An 18,186-nucleotide genomic window follows, 5' to 3' on the forward strand; every position below is an offset into this window, starting at 1 on the left:
ATGTCAGCGTCAGAGAAGTTGCTGCTGTACAAGTTAACGTTGACAACGTCACTGTACGGAGAGTGCTACGGGAGAACCAGTTGTTTCCGTACAATGTACAGCGTGTGCAGGCACTATCAGCAGCTGATTGGCCTCCACGGGTACACTTCTGAGAATGGTTCATCCAACAATGTGTCAATCCTCATTTCAGTACAAATGTTCTCTTTACGGATTAGGCTTCATTCTAAAGTGTTCAAATTGTAAATTTTCACAATCAACATGTGTGGGCTGACGAGAATCCGCACGCAATTGTGCAATCACGTCATCAACACAGATTTTCTGTGAACGTTTGGGCAGGCATTGTTGGTTACGGTTCAAATGGCTCTGAGCACTATGGGACTCAACTTCTGAGGTTATTAGTCCCCTAGAACTTAGAACTAGTTAAACCTAGCTAACCTAAGGACATCACACACATCCATGCCCAAGGCAGGATTCGAACGTGTGACCATAGCGGCCTCGCGGTTCCAGACTGCAGCGTCTATAACCGCACGGCCACTTCGGCCGGCTGTTGGTTACGGAGGCAGAACAAAGTTAGTGTGTGCTTACCAAAAAGAAGACAGAGTTCCACAGTCTATAGTTCAATTCTTTTATCTTGGCGGTTTGCGCATGCCCGCCCAGACGCGGGAGATTGCTGCATTGCCAGTTGTACGCACCAAGAGAAGCAGCGCCATAGTATAGTATAGTTCGCAAATTTATGTTTTTGGGTGAGCGCGCTGTTTATGAAGTAAAGCCACCACGGCCGCATTAACCCTTTCGGTGCTACAGAGACGTGCTCCCCGCATTCCGCGCTGTGCGCGATTTTGTCATCACTGCGCTGCTGGCCTGTGCAGACACATGGTGTTTCGACTGCTTTGACACACTTTGTCATTCGATTTCACAAAAACTATTTGGCCCAAAAATTTGATTTTTACACATCTTCTTGACTGATACCTTCCCCCCATAAATGACTTAACTTTGTTTCGATGTTCAACGCAGTTATTGTGCAGCATTAAATGTAGTAAATCATTGCACGAAATTTTGAAGAGTTTGCAAGGTAAAAGTCCACAGCATATACTTTCCGTATGGTCGATTTTAGTTGCCACTAGAAATTTCAAAAAATTGCATTCAAACGAATAAAATTCATGAAGTAAGACACTTCGATATTGTTTTTAAGTAAAGAAAATATTAAGCACCGAACAAGGTTTGAACTGAGAACCTCTAACTCAGCAGCCATACACTTTAATCATTACGCTAATGCAACTCGTTGTTTAACAGTTCTCCCAGAGGAGCAGTTTAAAATATAACGCAAAATACCGACAAACGCTGTTGGTATGACTGTGAATTACTCACGTTTCGTCGAAGTACAATAGGAAATAAACAATTATCGCTGTTCTTTATTGCGAAAAAGCGGTTAGTGAGAATGATACAAACACCTTTCCTTGCTATCGGCTGAATTAGGAGGCTTATTGCTTGTTTGGTTTAATTAATTAATAGAATATGAAGCGATTGGTATAAAGAATGCTTTTTCCAAACTTTCTATAAAAGAAAGTCTGCTATCAAGACATTTCATTTGTTCAACTACTTTATGACTGAACGTTTCTAAAACTGAAGACACTCGTTCGTGCTCTGCAGTGCAGTCGAGCTCTGGCAACGTCGTTCTCTGTTCATTGGTTGACGGTGTCTTGTGAAGTCAGATGCGCAGAACGGACCTAAACCGGCTGCCGTCGTAAATGATACGTACTTTAGTAAGCCAGATATAAGGACTAAATGCGCTTAAAAATTTTACTGTGTGCGCGGTTCGCGTCTGCGCTGTAGCTTTGTCGTGATAACGTCAAGATAAAATCAAAATAGATGTCTGGTATTAATAACTAATATAATTACCGATCTGTCTAGTCACAATGGATACACAGAGCAGTATAATGGCCCAAGAATACGTAAATCGCTAATTTGGTCTCTCTGTGGCCGTTCTATTCCCGATGGACCAGCTACCTAATTGCTATGTGCTGTTTTCTCACGTCCCTTTCGACGCTGTCGTAAACCTCGCATTCGCCGAGTACTGGACGTTTTAGGCTTTTCGGATTCCAGCTGCTGAGACTTTTTCCGGTTGTATGGCTGTGGTCCATGGAATTCTTCAATCCCTGACGAAGTTATGGTTTACATAGCGGATGTTTTCCCAGCGGATTTGACTACTCTTTTCAGACACTGCCTTACCTCTAGTCAGTTCCAGTGGGAAGATGAGTTTTATGAGCAGGTTGATGGTGTGGCCATGGGTAACCCATTGAGTCCTACAATTGTTAATTTTTATATGGAAAAATTGGAACAATTAGCCCTGGAAAAATCGAGTAAGAAACCATGTCGATGGTATCGATATGTTGTTTGGTCACGTGGCAAAAAAGCTTTAGAGGAATTCTTTTGTTATTTAAATAGTATACATCAAAAAATCCAGTTTACCATGGAAATGGGGAAAGACAATGCAATATCCTTCTTGGATGTCTTTGTCATGAGACAGACTGATGGCAGCTTGAAACATAAAGTCTTTCGCAAGGTTACACATACCGACAGATACTTGCATAAGGATTCTAATCATCATCAACAACAGAAAATATGTGTAATTAAAAGTATATCGGACAGAGCTAAAAGGATTTGTACCCAGGAACACCTGGACACCGAGTTAAAACATCAAAAGCAGGCTTTTGAGAAGGTTGGGTACTCTAATAAGGAAATAAATAGAGTTTTGCGACCGAGTAAGAGGAGGCCTAAGGACAACGATAGGACACAGCGATGGTAGAACGCGGTTTCTCTACTCTTCATGAAAAAATTAACGGACCAAATCGGCAAGATTCTAGGGAAACATGACGTTCGACCGATTTTCAGACCAACTAAGAAAATAGGCCAAGCACTTCGTTCCGTTAAGGATAAACGTCCCCCTCTGTCTGCAAGTTGGGTATATAAGATTCCGTATACGTGCGGCAAGGTTTACATTGGTTCTACAAAGAGAAGTATGAATACACGGTTGAAGGAACATAAAAATCTTAGCCGACTAGGGAAAACAGACAAATCAGCCGTGGCGGAACATGCTCTTCAATCAGGTCATCACGTAGTGACATTTCCGGAAACTGAAGTTTTATGCACTATGACTAACTATTATCCACTGCTATATAGAGAAGCTATCGAAATATGTAAACATGGGGATAATACTGACACAAAAGAAGAAGCCATGAAACTCAGTGATATATGGACTGTCGTCCTACAGAATCGATAGCTAAAAATTTTATCTTTGACAAGTTTTATCTCTGCTATCACGTGAAATCCAGACCACGCTCACTTTCCACGGTATTTAGGCCGCTCTTCGACGTCCGACTCGTCAGACGCCAAGACTCAGCACAACCAGGAGCCTTGGACGAAACGTCAGGGATTGAAGAGTTGCATGGACCACGGCCATACAACCCGGAAAAATTGTCAGCAGCCGAAACATCCGGTCGTGAAAGCCTTCATTGTATGGTTTTCGGATTCCTTTCGACGTGTACTTCCCCCTAACTTGCGTTTTCTGTAATACAGAGCGTATTTACAGCCAATTTACGAGGTACTTGATTGAGAAGTAGACAACGGCCGGGAGAGCGGTGTGCTGACCACATGCCCCTCCTTATCCGCGTTCAGTGGCGCCTAACGGCAGAGGACAACACGGTGGTCGGTCGGTGCCGTTGGGCCTCACGAGGCCTGTTCGAACGGAGAGAGTTTCGTACCGATTTTCACTTACATTCGAATATTTTTACTGTCTCACTTTGGGTCCTAGTAGTGCTCTGCCCAAATCAGTCTCCTAGCTAAGCGCGTTCCCGCGCTACACCAATTTGTAACTTTACACGAAGCTAATTCGTAACAATTACGCACGTGAACCAACACTGGCACAATGACGTCAAGGGCAAAACAAATACTGAGTGACAAAGACGTACATATATGAGCTATCCGTTTTCGCCACAGTCATTGCTTACGCATTGTTAGTCTCTTAGTTATTAATGATTCAAGGCTGATGGCTCAAAAAAATGGCTCTAACCACTATGGGACTTAACATCTGAGGTCATCAGTCCCCTAGAACTACTTAAACCTAACTAACCTAAGGACATCACAGGCACCCATGCCCGAGGCAGGATTCGAACCTGAGATTGTAGCAGCAGCGCGGTTCCGGATCGAAGCGCCTAGAGCCATTCGATCACAGCGGCCGGCCGGGCTGATGGTATTTTGTAACACAAGGAAGTTGGGCCGACGTGCCAGAGGCGTGTGTCAGCTTCAACGGTACACCACGTAACACGATGGACTAGTATTTGAGGATGGGTGACTGGATTTGGTCGCAAGCGACTTCTGACCTGCGTGTGCTTCGCAGCGAGGGGGCCGGCCGAAGGCGCGTCTAAGGCGGGCCTGGGAGGGGTCCTTCGGCTACCGGCGAGCAGCGGCTCTCTGCGTGACTTGTGGCCGTCCAGCAGCGACCCAGCCACGTGGGAACGTCGAATGTAAAGGAGCGGACGTTATATTAATTCCGCCACTAGTACGCATAAAGAGATTTTTATGTATTGCTCGCATTAGTGGAAACACAGAGCAAACATAGTAGATACACTGAAGGACGATATATCGAATTAAAGAGGGGAGCAACACGATTCTGCCAGTATGTATGCATAAGCTGTTATCAATATATCTGAAAGGACGCAGTACCTAGAAGTATTCTGTAACCATAACTCAAACAAAACTTCAATAACTTTTATATTATTAAGGTGTAAAGGAGACCAAGCACTCAAGTTACTGCTCTCTGCGATGTTCATCAGCTGAGATACTTCCATGTCTTATAACACAATCAATTTAACCAAGACACGCGTTGTAACTTACTTGTAATTGAAAAGCGATATAAAATCTGATACAAGACACATGGACAATCAGTAGAGCAATATGCATTGGTGGACGTTGTTACACACAGCGTCTGTCATTTGCAACTCGTTCGTAAGATTTATACATTTCATTATTTTTTATTTTTTTAAAAATGTGCGTAGTTTTGCACATAATTTGAAAACTATTACAGGTATCATAACTGTGAATTCCAATAAGGAAGTGGTGCCATATTCATATTTGCTGTAGTATTTGACGCCACATAGAATATGAACAGCTTCTAAGCACTGAAACGAAGTTTTGCAGTTGTTTAATTTTTAAATTTGGGTGAACTATAACATATAAAATTAAATGTAAGATATCAGTTTTAATTATCATTATATCTCACAGATAATGGTACAATCAGATTTTAAATACCATTTATGTGTTAAAAGTTGTGAATTAGTCTGGTGAAACTAAGACGTCATTAAGTGATGTAGATTCAGGATTTTCCGTGGAGGAGTCGTCTGAAGCTTTACAAGGACGGTGACCATTTTGTAGAACGACAGTGTCCTGTACGTCCTGGTTGATGCAACATCTGTGCAGCCCTAAGTGACGAATCAGATGCACACATCTAGGAGGTAGAGATTTTTCAGTTCATCAGTTGCAACACTTAGAAATATTTTGCGTGGTTTCACTGAGTACTAGTCAGGACTCTGATTTATTTCTGCTAGCAGTTTGGCAGAATTTGTAATTTTGTGTCTGAAGTGGTTTGGGACTCTGAGTTTTGCACTAAGGCTGAGCTTCCCCTCGGTTTGCCGGCGAGGGAATATTTATGCCAGTAATTGACACTTAGGTTATAGCCCTGTGTTTTGATGAGACTCTGATAACATGTGAGCTGCTATGAGATTTAGATGCAACTATCTTTTAGGTGTGAATCCTGTCTGTGTATTCCAGCTGGTTTTAATTTAATTATTTCTGTACAGTGAGTTCGCTAACCACTATACTGAAGGCTGCAGCTGTTTTTAGATCACTTAATAGCGAAATTGCTTTCACAAAACAACAAATCAATTTGAACTTTTAAGGGCAATAAACTTTTGTAAGTTAAAATTTAAACATTTTAGTAGCTGTTCGTTATTAACGCAAATTTCACCTACGTAGAGCTTATTAACCATTTGTCTGTCTGATAATTACACCATAGACGAATTTATTAGTTGATATTATTATAAAAGGGCGCTAAAGGGAGTTAGTTTTAGTTTAATGTTTAAGCCCTTTAAGTCACAACCATCATGAAGTTTGTGCCCCTCGCATAAGAAATATGCGTCTTCCAGGTAAGAGGCACTTGGTAAGTTGTTTTCAGCTGCTCAGAGGATCTGAATGAATTAATTGCGACACAAACATTGTCGACATAAGATTTGTTGTGTGGTGTGTTCAAATTCGTTCACAATATTGTTCCTAAAACATATTAGAATTATTTTTAATTCGTAAGCTATTTTACATTGTTCACTATTTTCGCTAATAGCTGGAGAACCATCGATGGACATAAGAAATAGCAGTAAATGATTCTAAATGGTTACCAGCTGAGTAACAAAAAACGGCTCTGAGCATTATGGGACTTAACTTCTTAGGTCATCAGTCTCCTAGAACTTAGAACTACTTAAACCTAACTAACCTAAGGACATCTCACACACATTCATGCCCGAGGCAGGATTCGAACATGCGACCGTAGAGGTCGCGCGGTTCCAGACTGTAGCGCCTAGAACCGCTCGGCCACCAGGGCCGGCAGCTGTGTAGCATCTGACAGAGAAGCATGAGTTGCCATCTTCTTTCAGCGGCAAATATTACCATTGAAATTGGCATCACATTCTGCTTGGTTTTTTATTGGTATCGCAATAAGAGCAATAGGTAAATCTCAAGTTGTATTCCAACATCGTTGTACCTCTGAATTTGGTGTACTGAGAACGCTTATTCTGGATCAATAAGTAGTGCTTCTCATTAACCACTTTTGTGTAAATCTTGGGCAATATTTTATGACATTTTTATCTGCATAGGTAAAATCCGAGTGTCAATCTATTTTACATATCAAAAGATGTTTCAGGTTGAAAAGATAGATGTTTTACAGCATCTGAGAACAATGTGGCTTTAAATGAACTAAATTTAGCACTCAGTTACTCCACAACTATGATGGAATCCTCTGTTATTTTTTCAGGTCCAGGCAACCTAACAGCATGGAATCATCCAACGACTCTCGAGGTCCCCCTCCTTCTTGGATCAATAACGAATTCATAGAAACTGCCCTGAAAAATAAAGAAGGGGACCAAGTTTCTGTAGATTCAACGAAAGTACAATACGCGTGTGCGGAAGGATCTGGCTACGCAAGTTTATTGTTCAGAGTCACTATCTTTCTAAAGGGAGCAGACGACGAAGAAGAGGCGAGGAAGGAATCGCTACTGGTGAAAACAACTCTTCTATCTGGACCCATGAAGGAACTGCTGGACAACTGCCAGGTGTTCAGAATCGAGTCACGAATGCTGCATGAGGTGATGCCTCAAGTCCACAAGCTCTTGGCACCATTGGAGGGTGAGAACTTCCGGCCGCTGACAGCTCGCTGCTACGACTGGGGACAGCAGCCGGCAGACTTTCTGGTGCTGGAAGATTTGTCAGCAGCCGGCTTCAGGATGGCTGACGCAGGACGGCCTCTGGACTACCAGCACTGCAAAATGGTCCTGCGAGCTTACGCCAGGCTGCACGCCGCCTCAGCCTGTCTGATTGACAGGCAACCCGACTACAAGAGCGCGTTCACTGGGAATATGTTCACAGACAAGAATACTAAGGAATATTTCAGATCATTGGGGGGTAAGATATTGTGTGCGCTGGCGGACGAGCTGAACAAATGCCCTGGGTATGAAAAATATGCCGAAAAATGCAGGACTTACATGGACCGCGTCGCTGATACCGCATTTGATGTATATGAGCGACTCAAGGACAACACCAAGCTGTGTGTATTGAGCCATGGTGACTGCTGGAAGAACAACCTGATGTTTAAGTACGTGAACGGAGCACCGTCAGAAGTCAGACTTGTCGACTTTCAGGTAGGAATACCTTCATATTATGTGTGTTCTTCCTCCACAAATCTTAATTCTCTTTCCCGAAATGAAGTACAGGGAATCATCGTGCCTGAAGTAGTATCAGCCACTATAAATGTCACACTTTTAATCTCTCGTTTTGCTGGAGGGTCGTTTGAAATACAGTTGAAGATTTTATTTGTGCAATGTTTGTGTGGTACGTTAAATATTGTTACAAAGGATCATTATGAATACACAGTTTCACAAGGTTGTAATTTTCTCTCAGGCTATCATTAATTTTTGATCTTACTACCAACCGAAAGAGATGACTTCGTACCTCAGATGAACGCTATGTGCATCCTACTTGCAACACAACTGGCGGCCGGTGTTAGCCACATTCTGGCTGGGTCCTCTCCTGCAGGTCTGCGTGTCAGTGCAATGGTGAATTATAGCAACGTAACTGAAGCAGATCGACATAAATTTTCTCCATAGAGGAACCTCGCGGAAAGAATCACACACTGGAAAGTTGAGAGTGTGGTGCTGTTCTCCACGGAAGCTATTTTTTTACAGCTGATCAGAGATAAATCCATCGAGTTGGTAAGTGGCAGTTTGCATATCCCTGGATGTTCACATGTTTACCATTAGGGAAACAATGTGTTGGATAATGCATTCTTTTTTTCTCTCCTTACGTTCTGCTGAAAATTGTGAAATTAATTGATTCTCCAATTAGTTCAGGTGCGCATGTCCTGTGACAGTTCTTTCCTCGAGGAAAATGTAGTAATAAATGCTTCATTTGGAAGCGACACAACACGCACTGTCTTTTTGGGTCATGTGTTCAATCCCAATGAATGGTGTTCTTCCGTCGGTTATTTTTCACTTATTGTCCTCTAGCCATGTCGTTTTATGTTTGTAGATGACAATATGAAGTTGTTGAAAATGAGCAGCAGCAATCATTCGGCAAACCAAAGACGAAGGAGTGATTTTTATTTTTGAAGCAAATCTGTTAGTACTTGTACTACTCTACAGCACGTTTAAATGTAGACGTTTCTGATAATGAGTGCCTCATCGTAGCCCGTCAGTACAAAAAGTCTGAGACTGATTTAATAAAACATAGATAAGATGGTGGCTATAAGCTTTCGGTGTCCTACATAGGTTCCCCCAACTAGAGTATACGCATTGAAAGTTCCTAAGGCCATGTGAAACTGTCAGCAAGATCCTTCTTTGGCGTGTTGTTTAACTCATAAGTGACGTTCGCTTGAATGTTAGTTATGTTTTCGAAGCATTGACCATTCATTGCAGATTATCGTTTTGTGGTAAGTTCGTATCGATAGTAGCACGTAATGATTGTTCCAGAAAATAATGTCCACGTTTTGCATTTCAAAAAGATCGAGACCAGCGCCCAAGCGTCATTTGCACGTGTGCTAGACAAACTTTGCTCACACTTTTCTGTTCTGAAAAACATTGTGGAAAGTGTCTTGAATATTTGATTTAGAGATGTTGCACTCTCACGAGTTGTGACGCCACAACGTTCACAAATTACGGTCGCACGCACACTACTTAACACTGTCTGCAAGTAAGTCACGTCTGTTGTTTACAACAACTGTTAGGTCAAACTCCCAACGTAGGTACTGCACTGACGTGGCTAATACGCCTGGAGCAAAAACAGGCTCAGAACTTTTCGGACGGACGATGTACGCACATTTTGTGCTTCAATCTCCGTGTCCGCACTGCTGTCATTTGATTTTACTGTGTTATTTGTTACGTTCATTAGAATGCCAGTCCTCAAAACATCTGAAATGATTTAAAACTGTTTCCGTAACCCACAATGAGAACATCTACAGTTCAAGAGCGTTCGATTATTGCCTCTTTGAGAATGGCACAAACATCGGAATTCACCGACAGCGAATTATTCAAAAAGAGACAGCTACAAGTAGAAAATTGCTGTATTTAAACACTGCAGGCATTCAGACTCACATTTTCATGTTAGCCTTTCTTATTCCCTGTAGGGCTACGTAGATCAGCTGAACTATGTTACCCGTAATCGTAAATCACATATGAATAGATAGTCCGTTATATTAGGGTAGCCCATGTTATTCTCTGTTCCTTTATGCTTTATCATTGTTCTGTTTGTTTTGTTCTTTTTTAATGCTAGGTTACGGGTAAATAAACATTGCATTTCATTTAATATTTCTCGCAATTTTTCCTTCTTCAGTCAAAAAGACGAGATATTCTATATACATTTTTATTTCATGTACATACTCTTCTCATTAAATGTTTATTTATCAGTACTTTGAGACATAATGTAAGTAACAGCGGAGATACTTACCAAAAGTAGCTTATATTCCTTGTATGTTTACTTTAATTATTACAAACCTCATTTCGAATATACTAATGTATTTGTCCGCCTGTATGCGTCCTCCCGACTATACTTAGATTTCTGAAAATCTTTCTAATTTTACATTGTTGAAGGCCTGTTCTGCAATATATATAAATTCCGTGAAGCTTTTGTCAGTTTTTAACTATTTCTTCATGAGTATGCATGGAACTAGAATTACTTTCTTGGTAAATTGTTTCTTAAGTCAAGCCGATTATCGATCTGAACTGCTGCAGTTATTTCAACTTTCATGTTTCATTTTCTAAGCAAGAAAGATGCAAATGAAGCTGTTCGTAACAATGGCGTTACAAGTCAGTGGCCCAGGGAATGCCACGAAACATTTACCAGACCATAACGCTCCCTCCGCCGGCGTAGACCCTTCCGACGATTGTCGCAGAGCCGTCCTCGCCAACGCCATCTCACCGATAGAGCATAAAGCGCGTAGTCGCCATTTAGAGGAAGTCCAGTTGCGGCACAGGCGTGTAAATTCCGGCCTTCGTCGCCGATGAACCGCAGTCAGCATTGGTGCATGAAACAGGATCCTGCCTCAGAGACCATATGCACCAACGTGAGCTGAACAGTCGTTGAGGAGACAGTGTTGGCAGACCCTTGGTTCATCAGGGTGGTCGTTGCTCAACAGCTGCGCGTCTGTTCGCCTGTACACATCTCCGGAGCTGTCATTCACCCCTGTCATCTAAGGTCCGTGGTACTGCACAGTTGCCTCAGCACCGGATTAGGATATCGCCATTTTGCCATGCACGGTATACAGGGTGTCCGAAAAGTCTTTCCTTGATTACATAAATTGATAACTCAGGCTAGAAGCAAGATACAAATATGAAACTGGTGTCTAATTGTTTACAAACTATCAAAGTTTTTTTCACACAGCAGTAAACTTCCACATGAGCACCCTTGGTAACACGTAGCACATCTAGGCGATATTCAATTTCCGTCCACACATTAGCCAACATCACTGGAGGTATCGATGCAACGACTGTAGTTATCCGTTGCCGCAGGGTTTCAAGATCTGGTACACGTGTTCGGTAGACCTCGTCCTTGACGAAACCCCATAAAAAGACGTCTAATGGGGTTATGTCAGGAGAGTGTGGAAGCCAAACCGTTAGCCCATCACGACCAATCCATCGGCCAGGAAAGGTCATATCGAGATAGGCACGGACGTGCAAACGCCAATGAGGCGGTGCACCGTCTTGCTGAAACAAGACATCGGGGTGACTCTGAAGCAGCTGAGAAACAGCATACAGTTGCAACATGTCCATATACACTGCAGATGTAATGGAAGCCTCAGCGTAGAAGAATGGCCCCATAATTCGATCGTGCAATAGCGCACACCAAACATTCACCTTTGGACTGCCTCTGGTGCACTCCATGACGTCGCCAGGGGGTTGTGAACCCCAAATGAGCACATAAAGGCGATTCACTACTCCACTGACAAAAAAGGTCGCTTCGTCGGAAAAGGCAATTCGTCTGAGATAACTATCATCGTCCTCAATACGTGACAGCATTTCGACCGCAAAGTTAAATGGCTCGGAGCACTATGGGACTTAACATCTATGGTCATCAGTCCGCAAAGTCATATCGACGTGTACTGTCATTGGGCAACAATGAAAGTGGAAGTTTGCTGATGTGTGAAAAAAACTTTGATAGTTTGTAAAAAATTAGATACCAGTTTCATATTTGTATCTTACTTCTAGCCTGAGTTATCAATTTATGTAATCAAGGAAAGACTTTTCGGACACCCTGTACTTTAACTATGGCGCACACGATCGCGTTACAAATTCAGCCGTTTTAGAAATGCCTCCACTCTTGACCCGAAAGCCAATGAACATGCCATTTTGGACGTAACACAAGTTTAGTTTAGTTACATCATGTTCCATAGATCATTTTCACGATAATTTTATCGATATGATGTGGAACAGTTCAGATTACAAGATATATATATACACATGAATAGTGCTAATATTAATTTTACTGAAAATTTTAGTTCTACACATGCAACTACATTTAGAGGTACATTTTTTTTACCACTTCTGAAACAGAAACTCGTCCATGGAATAGAAGGAGTTGTCCAAAAGAAATGATTTTAAGCTAGATTTAAAACCTGATCTGCAACCTGCCACACACTTCATGTTTTTGGGCAAATGATCACAGATTTTTGTTGCTGAGTAATGTACTCCTTTCGAGCAACTGACAGTTTCAGTAACGGGTAGAAAAGGTCATTTTTCCCTTTACTGTTCTACGTATGAACATAACTGTTCTTCGCTAATTGAGATGGATTATTTATAACGAATTTCATTAGTGAATGTATGTACTCTGATGGTGCAGTTAAAATACTTTACTCCTTGAATAGGTGCCTACATGACGTCCTTGGGTGAACACCACTAATTATTCTCACTCCTCTCTTTTTTGCAATCAATACTTTATGTCTAAGTGGCGAGTTACCTCAGAAAACTATTTCATAAGATATTATTGAGTGGAAATATGCAAAGTACGTTAGGAGGCTGATCTGTTTATTACCAAGACTAGCGATTGTACGAAGAGCGAAAGAAGCTGAACTTAATTGTTTGAGAAGCTCAGTAATATGCAACTTCCTGTTTCCACATTACGACAACGCCGCTCTGTTTTCCACGTTCCCCCGACACGCTTTATATCTATCCACAGCTAGTGCTGTCACCTACCTTCTACGGGAAGATATTGAAGATATTAGGGAATAACTTTCATTTTACTAGAGGGAGCTGTAGAGGGTAAAAACTGTAGAGGAAGACAGAGACTGAAATACACCCAGCAAATAATTGAGGTAAGTCGCAATTGCTGCTCGGAGGTGAAAAGTTTGACACCGGAGAGGACTCCATGGCGAGCATAAACGATCAAACGTCCTTCACGTGGAGCAATAAGCACTCTTAGAAAAAGCTACTTAGCCTTTGATTTTTGAACTGTATCCTATTTGTGAAATTGCTTTTACTGTTTAGTATATCCTATATAATACGACGCAACGAAATGAATGGAGTGCAATACAATCCTCAAAGCGTTTAATCCATACCTCCATACAAGCACGTTGCATTTGTGCCGGTGAGCCTCAAGCGTATCTTACAGCTTCTGAGACGCTTGAAGACTCACGACGGTATCACCCAGTGTCTGTACGACAGAGAGACGTCGTGCCCTTACATGTAGAACGTGATAGGCTTTCAGTGAGGCTGGATTTTATTAAGATATGGGAGCGTAGCCACTGGTAACAGGCACACACATCAGGGCAGTTGACGTTGCACGTACACATATAATAAAATAAGCAGTCATCAAAAGTACAACACAAATTACTGAGTAATGCAACAACTCTCAGACGAAGCACTGTGCTCTTATGTGATTACCGTCACCGCGGGAACAGTTCACCATATGAAAATATTTAGATCCGTTGTACCAGAGTTCCAAAGCATTCAGTGGACCCAGACATACGGGGCAACTCTTCATCGGTAAACCTATCTAGACTGCTGTGTGTCACTATCAACGTACAACTAACGCTGCCGGAGAAACAAACCTGAGAGAGATCAGAGCACTGCGGAATGCAACCTGAGCGCGACAAGTAATACGGGCATTACTGTGCTGAAAATCAAGTATCGTGAGTGAATGGACAAAATTGTTTCCAAGCAAGGCACCCAGTACATACCGTCCACAGTTTCACTATTCTGCAGATATTTCCAGTGCAATATAGACACAAAATAAATCAAGTAAAATGCAAATACCCTGTAACACTCATCGAAGACCAACGGTCCCTTTGACCAAAGTACTTAGAAATCATCTCTGAATAAACTCCGAAATTTTGGCGGTGTTGTTCGGGCTCAGCTTGTACAGTTTTTCATAATATATCGATCACAAAGAGTTCATTTCTGAGAGATGGAAACAACAAATACAAACTGAGTGCCTTTATTTGATTCCAGAGTAATCTCTCGGGGGTTTTCAACGCCCCCTTCCTAGAAAAACTACTTTACGGTAAAATATTTTATATTTCTGCATATATCATTTTGCAGCTAACACTCTGAGAATAAAGTAGCATGTAAATTAAGTATCTGAAATGCCAAGGAACTCTAGAAATTATAAGGTTTGATTGGCAGAGGATATTTGCCCGGTGTTTATCTGAGGGCCTGTCCATGTGGATGGGCTTGCGGCATGACGGGCAGAAGAGAACTTTTCAATTAGTAAAAGGCTGGCACTTTTTTTTTTTTTTTTGAGTCATCGGACTTCTGACTGGTTTGACGAGATCCGCCACGAATCCCTCTCCTGTGCCAATCTCTTCATCTCAGAGTACTACTTGCAACCTACACACTCAATTATTTGCTGGATTTCTGTCTTCCTCTACAGTTTTTGCCCTCTACAGCTCCCTGTAGTATCATCGAAGCCATTCCCTGGTGTCTTAACAGATGTCCAATCATCCTGTCCCCACTCCTTCTCAGAGTTTTCGACATATTCCTAATTTTCAACATTCGTCTATAGAACCAAGTCTCGAATGCTTCGATTGTCTTCTGTTCCGGTTTTCCCACCGTCCATGTTTAACTACCATACAATGCTGTGCTCCAAACGTACATTCTCAGAAATTTCTTCCTCAAATTAAGGGCTATGTTTGATACTAGTAGACTTCTTTTGCCCAGGAAAGCCCTTTTCGCTAGTGCTAGTCTGCTTTTGACATCCTCCTTGCTCCGTCCGTCATTGGTTATTTTGCTATCTAGGTAGTAGAATTCCTTAACTTCATCTGCTTCGTGACTATCAATCCTGATGTTAAGTTTCTTGCTGTTCTCATTTCTTATACTTCTCATTACTTTCGTCTTTCTTCAATTTATTGTCAGTCCATAATCTGTACTCTTTAGACTGCAGATCATGTAATTCTTCTTCACTTTCACTCAGGATAGCAATGTCATCAGCGAATCGTATCATTGATATCCTTTCATCCTGAATTTTATTCCACTCCGGAACCTTTGTTTTATTTCCATCACTGCTTTTTCAGTGTACATATTGAAGAGTAGGGCCGAAAGACTACATCCGTGTCTTACACCCTGTTTAATCCGAGCACTTAGTTCTTGGTCGACCACTCTTATTATTCCCTCTTGCCTCTTGTTCATATTGTATATTACCCGTCTCTCCCTATAGCTTACCCTTAGAATTTCGAACATCTTGCACTATTTTACATTATCGAACGCTTTTTCCCGGGCGACAAATCCTATGATGTGCTAGTCTTGCTCAAATTATCAACCGCAACGTCAGAATAGCCTCTCTGGTGTCTTTACCTTTCCTAAAGCCAAAGTGATCCCCATCTAATACCCCCCTCCCCCCCCCCCCCAATTTTCTTTTCCATTCTTCTGTATACTGTTGTTGTCAGCAACTAGGATGCATGACCTGTTAAGCTGATTGTGCGATGGTTCTCACGCTTGTCAGATCTTGCAGTCTTCGGAATTGTGTGGATGACATTTTTCCGAAAGTCAGATGGCATATCACCGGACTCATAAATTTTACACACCAACGTGAAGAGTCGTTTCGTTTCACTTCCTCCAATGATTTTAGGAATTCTGGTCTAATGTTATCTATCCACTTTGCGTTATTTGAATTTAGGTCTTCCAAAGCTCTTTTAAATTCTGATTCTAATACCGGAACCCCTATCTCTTACGAATCAACTCCTGTTTCTTTTTCTATCACATCAGATAAATCTTCTCCCTCGTGGAGGCCTTCAGTGTACTCTTCCCACCAATCTGCTCTCTCCTCTGCATTTAACAGTGGAATTCCCGTTGCACTCTTAATGTCACAACCGTTGCTTTTAATTTCACAGGAGGTTATTGTGACTTTCCTATATGCTGATTCAGTCCTTCCGTCATTCATTTCTTTTCCGATTTCTTCGCATTTTTCATGCAGCCATTTCACCTTAGCTTTCCTGCTCTCCCTATTTATTTCATTCTTCAGAGACTTGTATTTCTTATTCCTGAGTTTCCAAGAATATTTTTGTACTTCCTCCGTTCATCGATCAACTGAAGTATATCTTCTGTTACCCATGGTTTCCTAGCAGTTACCTTCTTTGTACTTATGTTTTTCTTTCCAACTTCTGTGGTGGCCCTTTTTAGAGACGTGTATTGCTCTTCAACTGTACTGTCTAATGAGCTATTCGGCACTGGTGTATCTATAGCCTTAGAGAACTTCAAGTGTACCTCGTCATTCCTTAGTACTTTCGTATTCAACTTTTATTTTGTATACTCATCCTTACTAATCTCTTAAACTTCAGCCAACTCTTCGTCACTACTACACTGTGATCTGAGTCTATATCTGCTCCTGGGTACGCCTTACAAACCAATATCTGATTTCAGAATCTCTGTCCGACCATGATGTAATCAAACTGAAATTTTCTTATACCACCCGGCCTTTGTCAAGTATACCTCTTCCTCCTGTTATTCTTGAACAGAGTATTCGCTATTACTAGCTGAAACTTATTACAGAACTCAATTAGTCTTTCACTTCTCTCATTCCTTGTCCCAAACCCGTATTCTCCTGCAACCTTTTCTTCTGATCCTTTCCCTACAGCTGTCCTCCAGTCCCCCATGACTATTAGATTTCCATCTGGCTTCACGTACTGTATTACCCTGTCAGATCCTCAAATACTTTCTCCATCTCTTTATCTTCAGTCTGCGATGTCGGCATGTATACCAGAACTATAATTTTCGGTATCGGTTTGCTATCGATTCTGATGAGAACTACCTTATCGCTGTCTATTCACAGTAACATTCTGCCCTACCTTCCTGTTTATAACGAATCCTACTCCCGTTATACCATTTTCTGTAGCCGTTGATTTTACACTGTACTCATCTGACCAGAAATCCTTGTCTTCCTTCCATTTCACTTCGCTGATCCATAATCAGTCTAGATTTAGCCCTTGCATTTCCTTTTTCAGATTCTCTTACTTCCCTGCCATGTTCAAGTTTCTGACATTTGACGCCCCGACTCGTTGACCGTGATCCTTTCGTTGGTTGCTCAATCTTTTTCTCATGGTCACTTTCGCTTTGGCAGTCCCATCCCGGATATGGGATATTTTATGGAACCTTTTGCCAATGGAGAGATCATCATGACACTACTTCAATTTCAGGCCACATGTCCTGTGGATACACGTTATGTGTCTTTAATGCAGTGGTTTCCATTGCCTTCTGCATCCTCATGCCATTGATAATTGGTGATTCTTCCACCTTTAGGGGCAGTTTCCCATCCCTAGGATGAGAGAGTGCCCTGAACCTCTGTCCACTCCTCCGCCCTCTATGACAAAGCCGTCGGCGGAAGTCTTCGGCCACCAGTGTCAATTATTAAGCAAAATTTAAGCTGAGGCGGGTTTCGATTATTTGTCAAAGACGCTATCCCTAGAGCACGAGCGCTCAGGCTGACACTAACTTCCGTCATAAACAGATCTGTCACAGTTCGTGAGCTCACAAATAGAACCTGGCAAACCACACAAACTGCCTATTGGCTTCTGTCTCGGGTTCTTCGGCCGACGTTCATCTAATGATTTTACTGACGTTTCACCAGCACGAGTGGCTGGCATCGTCAAAGCTTCACCCTCCATTACCGGTGGTGAACTGGAGCCGAGCTCGCGGCCGCAGACTGTATGTACCTGGCGCGCCAACGTCCGAGGGCTTCTCCGCGGTCATTTCCGGTGCGGTTCTCCTCTTGCTACCTGTGACGGTCTTTCGCTGCAGTACGGGAAGTCAGGATCCGTTTACCTTAAGGCTGTCCTCTTTCTTATTGAAGCTGTTCGCATGTTTTTGTATTTCTACAGCTTCTCTGAACAAGCGCGTGTGATAGTGCTTCTCTGCAGCCAGAACTTCCATGTCGGCGAATTTTATTACG

The 18,186-nt window shown here is 42.1% G+C and overlaps 1 protein-coding gene across 2 annotated transcripts in view; it reads left to right on the plus strand.

The window, feature by feature from the left end:
- LOC126162137 (uncharacterized) overlaps window positions 1–18,186 on the plus strand; it is a 51,743-nt gene that overhangs the window by 16,186 nt on the left and 17,371 nt on the right. For both annotated transcript variants that reach the window (XM_049918431.1, XM_049918432.1), the window contains exon 2: window positions 7,079–7,961. In XM_049918431.1, the coding sequence (XP_049774388.1) occupies window positions 7,098–7,961 (864 nt within the window). In that variant the 5' untranslated portion in view covers window positions 7,079–7,097. The remainder of the gene's footprint in view (window positions 1–7,078; window positions 7,962–18,186) is intronic.

The sequence above is a fragment of the Schistocerca cancellata genome, chromosome 2 (assembly GCF_023864275.1).
Source record: "Schistocerca cancellata isolate TAMUIC-IGC-003103 chromosome 2, iqSchCanc2.1, whole genome shotgun sequence".
NCBI lineage: Eukaryota > Metazoa > Arthropoda > Insecta > Orthoptera > Acrididae > Schistocerca > Schistocerca cancellata.